General features: G+C 44.6%; 2 protein-coding genes across 2 annotated transcripts; one reads left to right on the top strand and one right to left on the bottom strand.

Annotated features, from left to right (window-relative positions):
- The first annotated feature begins 336 nt into the window (after positions 1-336).
- On the top strand, positions 337-4,543 carry prkar1ab (protein kinase, cAMP-dependent, regulatory, type I, alpha (tissue specific extinguisher 1) b). The gene is made up of 11 exons (XM_085903840.1): positions 337-510; positions 1,529-1,738; positions 1,805-1,972; positions 2,038-2,129; positions 2,291-2,352; positions 2,414-2,460; positions 2,532-2,690; positions 2,763-2,823; positions 2,890-3,011; positions 3,101-3,182; positions 3,403-4,543. The coding sequence occupies exons 2-11, from the start codon at positions 1,565-1,567 to the stop codon at positions 3,573-3,575; spliced, it is 1,140 nt and encodes a 379-aa protein (XP_085759966.1). The 5' UTR covers positions 337-510; positions 1,529-1,564; the 3' UTR covers positions 3,576-4,543.
- Positions 4,544-5,500: 957 nt separating this feature from the next.
- fam20a (FAM20A golgi associated secretory pathway pseudokinase) lies at positions 5,501-8,754 on the bottom strand. Its single transcript, XM_085903835.1, has 11 exons — positions 8,254-8,754; positions 7,785-7,978; positions 7,674-7,724; positions 7,507-7,585; positions 7,351-7,443; positions 6,950-7,065; positions 6,406-6,586; positions 6,220-6,329; positions 6,053-6,134; positions 5,930-5,989; positions 5,501-5,855 (listed from the first exon to the last, which is right to left on the bottom strand). Exons 1-11 carry the CDS (start codon positions 8,595-8,597, stop codon positions 5,585-5,587), a joined length of 1,581 nt encoding a protein of 526 aa, XP_085759961.1. The 5' UTR covers positions 8,598-8,754; the 3' UTR covers positions 5,501-5,584.
- Positions 8,755-9,232: the final 478 nt, after the last annotated feature.

Here is a 9,232-nt window from a genome sequence, read left to right as displayed (position 1 = left end):
ATGTCACAAAACTCAAACGAAATTCAAATAATACGTCAAACAACCACAAATCTTTGTATCTCAAACATAAAAGGAATGTGTTAAATCGTGCACCCCTTTGCCACTAAACCAACTAACCCTTATCCTTATACATAACGATGTAATCTTCATCATACTACAATCTACACACATCATTGCATTGAAAAATGTGTGATTATAATATCCATGATTAAAATGTTTGAAACAACTTTTGTGACTTTTTTACAGTTCGAGCTGAGATCCTTGACGTCATCGGCTAGGACTTGGCCCCTTTAAGGTTGCCAGGGGTTACGGGCTCACATGTCAGAACGAGGAGAATTGACGTCAGTGAAGGCCGTTGATTGGCTCTCAGCCGTATCCGGTGGGGCAGCGGTCCAGGGCTTGGGGAAAAAAAGATCGAACCGAGCTCAACCTGCTAACGGTTACAGCTTTGACATACAACACCCGTCCCGAGTCACTGTCGAAGGGCTCGGTAGGATTTTACTACATCTTGTGAGTATTTCTCTTTCCTTTCGCCGACGCGCGGCATGACCTCTGCATAGGTGAAATATGTTTTGTCTTCTCTCGCGTTTGTTTATGATGGAACCCAAGATGGCGTCAAGGCAAGAGGGCTTTGCCTTTGCACGGAGCTAGGAAGCTATACGTCAAAACCTCCATCGCGATTTGAACGCGGAATTTTCATGAGGTGTATGAGTAAAACAAATCTAACTCTAAATCTAAATTAAATCTAAGAATATGTGATGCTCGCGAAGTGGCCAAGGTTTGCATTGGCCAAGCACTCCCTGACCTAGACGTCATTGCATACTGCACACAATGTTAACTTGCGAGATTTACATGACAGTATTTATTTGATATTTAGATTTACCAGCCGCATATTCAACCGCTGCTTTTTAGGCAAGGTCACGGAGCATCGTTCTGATTTCGATATAAAAGATTGCTGACATTCAAATGGAAACTGGATGTTTAAATAAGATAGAAAAGATAATGGTGTCGACACATGCCCGATAGTGTTGCAAGAGCAGGATGGATGTGGTTTGTACTTTCAGTTTTTAGGTATAACTGTCAAGGCTTTCCTGTTTGATAAAGGCCAAGCAACTTCTTGTTTTCTAAGTGTTTGATCATATGATCGCATTTTCTAAAAAGAGATTTTCTCTTGGTATAGAATCTTTAACTAAGAGGCCAGTCACATTTTTTGCTATTAATTGAAAGCAAAATTGTGCATGCGTTGTTCATGAGACACTTTCATAGTCGATCTTTGTGATATCAAACTTGACTCGGGGGGGGGGGGGGGGGGATGAAAAATGTTGCGGTTTGAAAACAGACATCATATGACCATCTTCTGGCCTGCTGCTAAACAACATCACACGTCTTTCCGCCTTCTCGCTCTGGTTCTATTTCTCTCACGTTCTTGTTATTTTTGTCCATTGGTTACACAGAAACTCACATTGCTCATTTATAATCTCATCTGCCCCCCCCCCCCTTCCTGTTGGCTCACTCCCTCATTCCCAAGGTTAGAGGTCATAGAGCAAGATTGTGGTTTGTCGTCATGGCTTCTGGAAGCACGAGCAGCGAAGAGGAGCGCAGCCTGAGGGAGTGCGAGCAGTACGTGCAGAAACACAACATTCAACAGCTGCTGAAGGACTGCATTGTCCAGCTGTGCACCTCCAGGCCCGAGCGGCCCATGGCTTTCCTCAGGGAGTACTTTGAGCGTCTTGAGAAGGTGCGTACACGCTCTTCATGGGACTGTAGGATTTTTTTTTATTCTTTCATCCCTTCTCCCCACCAGGAGGAGGCTAAGCAGATCCAGAACCAGCAGAAGGCCAGTTCGCGTTCTGACTCCCGCGACGAGGAGGTGTCCCCGCCCATGAACCCCGTGGTGAAGGGTCGCAGGCGGCGGGGAGCCTTCAGCGCTGAGGTTTACACGGAGGAGGATGCCGCCTCATATGTCAGAAAGGTACACAAGTGTGTAGAGCCACATGCTTAGTTGAAGCGGTTCCTTCAGACGCATTGTCTCTTCAGGTCATTCCGAAGGACTACAAGACAATGGCGGCCTTAGCCAAAGCTATTGAAAAGAACGTGCTCTTCTCGCACTTGGACGACAATGAAAGGAGGTACTTGACTTTTTTTTGGGGGGGGGGGGGGTTCCAGGGAACATTTTATAAAGCCCTTACTGGTATAAAAGTACTGCTTTGGCGCCCATAAGGGGAGGAGTTTCTTTTTTTTTTTTTTCATGAACTAACTCTCAAACGTTTTTTTTTTTTTTTTTTTTCAGTGACATCTTTGACGCTATGTTTCCTGTCACCTACATTGCCGGGGAGGTCGTCATTTTGCAGGGTAGGATTGTTTTGACAATAATATCAAATCAAGACCCGTATTTACAAATTTCCATCCGCAGGTGATGAGGGTGACAATTTCTACGTTATTGACCAAGGAGAGATGGATGTGAGTAGTTTCTCTTATGATGACCGAAAAACAAGCAGGAAGACTTTGCCTCCTCTTCTTCTATGGTCCAGGTATACGTGAACAACGAATGGGTCACGAGCATCGGCGAAGGCGGCAGCTTCGGAGAGCTGGCGCTGATATACGGCACCCCGAGGGCCGCCACCGTCCGGGCCAAGACCAACGTCAAGCTGTGGGGGATCGACAGAGACAGCTACAGGAGAATACTCATGGTGCCCAAACGTCGGCGTTTGGCTCACATGGCGGCCAAGAATATTAACCGGAAATGTTGTGTTTGAATGTAGGGAAGCACTTTGAGGAAGAGGAAGATGTACGAGGAATTCCTGAGGAAAGTGTCCATTTTAGGTGCGTCCTTTTTTAATGTTATTGTCGCACTGCGTGAACTCACAACTGAGTGCTTGATTCCCTCAGAGTCTCTGGACAAGTGGGAGCGCCTGACCGTCGCCGATGCCCTGGAGCCGGTCCAGTTTGAGGACGGCCAGAAGATTGTGGTTCAGGGAGAACCTGGAGATGAGTTTTTCATCATTTTGGAGGTAAATGCAGCCGTCGAAGAGGAGCACGCAAAAGAGCTGCGGCGGTTTCACGCTCGGCATCATGCGTGTTTGTCGCGTGCTTACGTCAGGGTTCCGCTGCGGTGCTGCAACGTCGCTCGGAGAACGAGGAGTTTGTCGAAGTGGGACGATTAGGACCATCCGACTACTTTGGTAAAGAAAGATTTTGTTTTTTTTTGTCCATATTTGGGACTCATGGTTTCTTTTATTGGGGAAGTGGTCATATTTTATTTTATTTTATACCGCCCTCGTGTGGCCAAGGTGCGCATAGCATTATTGCCATTTTTATTCATGTTGAAATATGTGGAAAAAGTATGAACTTGGACAAATTTGAAGAATTTTCCTTTTAAGAGCTATCGCACTTTTCACTCAGGTGAGATCGCGCTGCTGATGAACCGCCCCCGCGCCGCCACCGTGGTGGCCCGCGGCCCCCTGAAGTGCGTCAAGCTGGACCGGCCTCGCTTTGAGCGCGTGCTGGGCCCGTGCTCGGACATCCTCAAACGCAACATCCAACAGTACAACAGCTTCGTCTCGCTGTCGGTCTGAAGGGGCTCGACCCCCCCAACCCCCCCCCCCCCCCCCCTCTCTCCCCTCGCCCTTTTCGACTTCGGGTCCACCAACGCAATTTGCTTCCTCTTTTTCGCCCCTCCTCTCCTGAGTTTCCCCGTGTTTTTCTTTCCCAGCCGCCCGGAGGTGGCTTTTAGCCGTTCACCAGCGCTTGTACCAGCCGCTGTAACGTTAACCGTGTAGGCACAGTTGCATTCACGCCGCTTTTGTCAGATACGCGCTGGGTTCCGCTTTGTTTTTCGGAGAACGCAAAGCCACATTTGTTAGGAGATTCCGGGCTCTCAAAGACAGGACAATCACAAACCTCACATGGGGAATTTGTTACAGACGGATGTTTTCTTTTTTCCAATTTTCCCATTAGACACATGCAACAGAGGCTCGCCAGCATAGGAGATGATTGCACCAAATGTCAGGCAGACTTTTTCTTTTCTTTTTTTTTTTCAGCTTCCTGAGCAGTAGAATCAGTTGAGTTGAGTTTTAGTGTGTAGAGGCTGATGCCAAATGTTCATTCCACCTGAGATGCAATGTTACTTTCTATTTGGAGCATTAGACAGGATTTTGGTTTTCCCCTCAAATCCTTTTTATTTGTGCTAATCAGTAGAACGCCTTTACTTGAAGATTAAAATCAGAAAATATATATATAGAAAGGGTTTAAAAAAAAAAAAAAACATACACAAGTATTGTATATTTCAGTATTCCGTTCTTTTAGTAGACACCAAATAACTTGGTCACTTGCTTTGTAATCAAAATGTTCTAGTTCAATGACTCAATAACTATTCTTAAATTTATGGTTTGGAGTGATGGTAATCTTAAAAGAAAAAAAAAAAAAAAAAAAGATATGTTCTCTTGTCTTTTGTAAACACTTATTTTTCCATAAATTCTATTTTAGCTGTTCAGTGCCACAAAGTAAATAAATGCTTCTTGTCTATTGACACAACAGTATATAATTGTATTGTGTAATAATGAGTTGCGATTTCCCCCCCCCCCCCCCATTCCCCTAACTTACGAAATTGCCTTTTGAGTAATATTTCAGGACATTTGAGGTATTTATGTATTAAGAGCGAGTTATTTATTGAAAATTTTTGCTTTGTTGCCGACTGGAAAACTGTTTTTTCCACCCGCTTGTGATTTGTTCGCCGCGCTTATTCGGCATGATGTTGTTTCGCATCCTCGGCACGAGAAGGACAAAATTTCATTTGTGATGTCATTGCGATTTTATCAAAGTGATATCAGCCCACCTTCAATCCTGCGACATTTTTACCCGAAAAGATAACACGACGTTTAGTCACTTCCTGTCCATCTCTCTCCACAGGAAAAAGTTTGTCGGACGAATGTCTCCGTGTAAATAGCCGCAACCTCAGCAATCGGTTTTTGATGTTTTAGCCACAGCGTAGTCGTCCCGGTTTGCCTTAGCTGAACTTTTCCTGGGCTTAACAGTAGTCGTCAGTCACCCCCGCTGATTCCAGCGGGTCTCGGTATGGGCCATGAGAGGACCGTTCTTTTTCTATTCTTCCCTGTGTTCAGTTTGACCTCTTATATGTGGAAAGATGTTTATCCTTTTTGGTATAGATTGTTCCAGATGGCAGTTTAAGCAATAAAAAAAGTGAAAAGAATCTGACTCAAGCGGTTTTTATTTGGTGTGTTATGCATGGGTAACACATGCTGTATACACTTCAGGGTGCCTTTATGAAAATATTTTCAACTCAAGCCACTAGAGGGAGACATTGAGGCTTAAAAAGTCTACCCACCCCTGTTTGTCTTTAGCAAACTTTATATTTGATGCGCACTGTTTTTGTTAACATTCATATGCCTATGTGCAACAACAGGCTTGTCAATAATGCATAGATCGATGCGTTTTACGCGGAACCTCCTCAGATTCCCGCTTTCACAGCATCTTGTATTGATTCCTGGCTTGTTCCATTAAAATCGAAACGACTGCACTCCATCATGAAGTCTTAAGGAGCAGAGTTGACTGCCACCGTTTGCTGCTACCTGGCCTTTTTGCTTTCTGCGTTGGCTCGAGGGTTCACCGTAGCTCTGATGAAGTCATTGATGATGACCTGGTCGGAACCCAGCTTGCGCGCGCAACGTTGGACCGCTCGCAGGATCTTCACGAGCCGTCGATCCAAGGCTGAGAGGTGCATTTCTGTTAGGATGGGCCACAGGGGGTCTTTTTGCAGAGACTCCCTCATCATGTCGCTCAATCTGAAGTCCGGTTGGGCCAACAGTTGGAGCCGCAAGAGAGTGGAGCGCTTTATCCTGTCGGGCAAATAATATAAAGATTTATTTGTGACGAATACTGTAGAATTATTTTTTTTTGCAGTTCAACTTACACGCAGCACTGAGAGAGTGGCGCAAGAATGGACATCTCATCTTGACTGTGCTTCCCAAATCTACAATCACATGAAGGTTCTACGTTTGCATTGATATATTTATATTTATTAGTATTATTTTACCCTCTGGCGTTATCCAAGTGGAGAAGAAATCCTTCATCGCCAAATTTGGTGAAAATCTCATAGTGGTGTCGGTCCATGTTGCCTGCAAAAAAAAATATATATATATATACATTTCTTCTTTTGCTATATGTGTTGTAAAAAAGAGATTATTCCCAATAATAACATACCCATTAGAAAGTCAAAGACGGCCATGTCGATTATATTGAGGAGGCGGTTGCCTGAGTTGTAAGGATAAAGTTTCTTTACGTTGTCGCAGTAGGATGGATTCACCTGCCATCTTTTCCAGAAAATTAACATATGATCCAGAAATGTTTTGATTTGTTCATAAGCTCCATTCAAATTCGGGGTCTTACTCTTCGTGGCCGGTGAAAGTGTACGAGCGTATCCAAGGGTTGGGGATGGAGATGCGGGGGGCGATGCTGAGGCTGGGCAGGTAGGCGGACAAAGAACCTTCCAGTAGGTCGGGGTGTCCACAAACTGCGTATTCTGTCTTGCACGTGTACAGGCATTTGGAGAAAAAGCAAGTGTTGTTTGCTGTAATGAGATGAGAAAAAAAAATATATATTTATATATAACTGTATTTCATGTAGCCTGCTTCACTTTACTACAATTTAGGCTTCACCCATCAGGATGTGTGCGCTTTGCCGTATTTGTAGAGTAAATTGGTTTTTCCAATATTTACTTATTGAAAGAAAAACAGAAATGTTCTTTCGCTCGAGCGAGATGTAATGCTGTTGTTTGTCCGCAAGACGGCGCCATATTCACTACGAATAATACAGCATACTGTCGACGATGCCGAGTTAAAAAATGTCAATAAACTTGAATATAGATGAACGAAATAAATATTGATTGCATTTGCAGTACTAAATGAGTTTATTTATTTTTTTTTTTTTTTACCAGGTGAGGTGAAGAAGACAGCCCGTAGGTCATCATTTCGGGTCACTTGGAGCACTTCGCCTGTAAGGTTCAGATACCTGCCAACCACCGGTGGAACTCTTCGAAAGTCCAAGATCCTAACAGAAAACCACAAAAATCTGTAAGTAAATTAATTAATTAATTAATTTATTTATTTATTTATTTATTTATTTATTTATTTATTTATTTATTTATTTGCATTAGACCACTCCTATTTTCCAATCGGGTTAACCACATTATTTATTTATTTATTTATGTATTTATTTATTTAGTTTTTAAATGTATCTATTTATGTATTTATTTATTTATTTATTTGTTTGCATTTGACCACTCCTATTTTTTAATGGGGCTAACCGAACCACTAGGAAAGATGTGGACGGTACCTGTCCAAGTGAAAGGCAGCAATCTCTGCATTGTGTCTCTGGACATCTACAAAGAAAAAGACATCATCCGGAGTCTCCTCGTCTCTCTCCATCCTGACACAGAGGCACAAAAACATCATTTATGAGTTTGAAGATGGCTCATGAGGCTGCGCTCACCTCATTGGCTTGAACATGGCCTTGCCAAAGTTCTGCATCTTCAGTGCCAGTTTCAGGTGGTGCCCACTGGGCTTCACCACTGAATAGATAGAAAGCAACCATCCATTATCTTAAAGTATTAACTTTAAGTGGACATGTTGTAACGTGAAAAGGTGGACTGACCTTACCTTGGCTGCAGTCACACGCTCCTTTTAAGGCCTTCTCATCTTGAGTGTAATCTGCAACAATTTCCCAGATTACAATCGCGACCACTTGAAAAGTGAGTCCAACTGTCTCACCTGCGTTGACCATCATCATGTCGTGCATGTCCGCGAGGAGCCGCCTGATCCCAGGGTCATGGCGGGAGTACAAAGCATGGCGACTAATTCCCGTATGGAACTTGAGCCAGTTAGCGTCGACGTCAAAGTCCACTCTGTGTTCGATCATCGTGATGTTGGAGGTCGACGCGGCTTCGTTGTACAACTTCATGTGTCTGAGGAAGAATCTTGACTTTAAAGGCAACCTAACCACAAATTGCTTTCGAGAAGTGGAAATAGCCATAAAGTAGAACTCGACTGCTCATAATTCTTATCCCTTTCCACCTCAAGTGTCCAAAAATCTCCCACTCTTGCTGAATGAGCACACAGACAAGCTAGGAGAGCTTTGTCTTTTTCAAAAACCTTGTTTGTCATTTCACAGCTGCATTTCTTATCATGCACTGATGCCAAAGTGTGTTTCTATTCTATTTCTAAGAAGACAGAAGCTGACCTTTCCCATCGTGATATTTTCTTCCTGTAGTAGTTCATCAGGAGGTCCATCTGGAGCAGCCTCTCCTCTGCTTCCAGCGTCGGGTTCTGGATGTTATACAAAGGATGGGCGAACAAGCCTTCGAGTTTGGAGCCCCCATTGGGGAGTCCAGAAGCATACACATCCTGGATCGGGACAGAAGTCCAGTTGGAGAACTGAGCAGGGAAGCTGAAGTTACCACGGCGACAAGAGCAAAACTGTCCCAGTCCTTCTACGTTGCGCAGCTTTGGCAGGAGGATGAAGTAGAGGTCAGCGGAGAAGATGGCGGTGAGGGTTACGGCCAACAATAATCGCTCTTTTCTCATTGTTGAAAAGGGAAGAAGAGGAACAAGTTGCCGATCGGGGGGGGGGGCTCTCACCGGGGTGGGCGAGGCATCACTGCAATGATCTCTGGCGCAGTCGCTGAAGAACTGAGAGGAGGAGTGAGCATGGATTGGTAAAAGTCGCCCACAGCTGGACCGTTTCCCGTGAACTGCTGCACTGAGAGGGAGGGAGGGAAGAGATCGTGTGCATCGGAGAGAGAGAGAGAGAGAGAGAGAGAGAGTGAGGGAGGGGTGGAGGCGCCTGCTTGCAGGTATGTAAACACAGATTAGAGGGCGTCGAAGGGGTGGCTGCTTGATGCCGTACCACAGCGGGGGGTGGTGGTTTTGAGAGACGCCATGTTGGACACTTCTGCAGGTCCAACTTTGGCTCTTAGTCAAATAGTGAATGTTCACAAATCATTAACCAGACAAATTTGTTGCTCAACTTCATGGAGGGCAACAAGTAAAGTAAACATCATGCTCCGGTCTCTGAGATGTTTTTTATGAAAACATTCGACTCGGCACGCGCAAGTGTGTTGTCGTGGGTATTTTGGAATAAGTGTCGCTGGTTTGGGGATGTTTACGCGTCTGTGCACGCGGGTGCGGCTGCAGAAAAAAAAACACACGTCAGTGTCTGG

The sequence above is a fragment of the Syngnathus leptorhynchus genome, chromosome 22, assembly GCF_054491065.1.
Source record: "Syngnathus leptorhynchus isolate UIUO chromosome 22, UIUO_Slep, whole genome shotgun sequence".
NCBI classification, from domain to species: Eukaryota; Metazoa; Chordata; class Actinopteri; order Syngnathiformes; family Syngnathidae; genus Syngnathus; species Syngnathus leptorhynchus.
The sequence above is the reverse complement of the archived record's forward strand: the minus strand, read 5'-3'. Positions and strand labels throughout refer to the sequence as shown.

Coding starts and splice junctions, on each gene's coding strand:
- prkar1ab (XM_085903840.1), top strand. CDS start 1,565: ATGGCTTCTGGAAGCACGAGCAGCGAAGAGGAGCGCAGCCTGAGGGAG. Junction 2,130..2,290: donor TTGGACGACAATGAAAGGAG/GTACTTGACTTT, acceptor TTTTTTTTTCAG/TGACATCTTTGACGCTATGT. Junction 2,461..2,531: donor TTGACCAAGGAGAGATGGAT/GTGAGTAGTTTC, acceptor TCTATGGTCCAG/GTATACGTGAACAACGAATG.
- fam20a (XM_085903835.1), bottom strand. CDS start 8,597: ATGAGAAAAGAGCGATTATTGTTGGCCGTAACCCTCACCGCCATCTTC. Junction 6,135..6,219: donor CGTCTTTGACTTTCTAATGG/GTATGTTATTAT, acceptor TTTTTTTTGCAG/GCAACATGGACCGACACCAC. Junction 5,856..5,929: donor CCACTCTCTCAGTGCTGCGT/GTAAGTTGAACT, acceptor TTTGCCCGACAG/GATAAAGCGCTCCACTCTCT.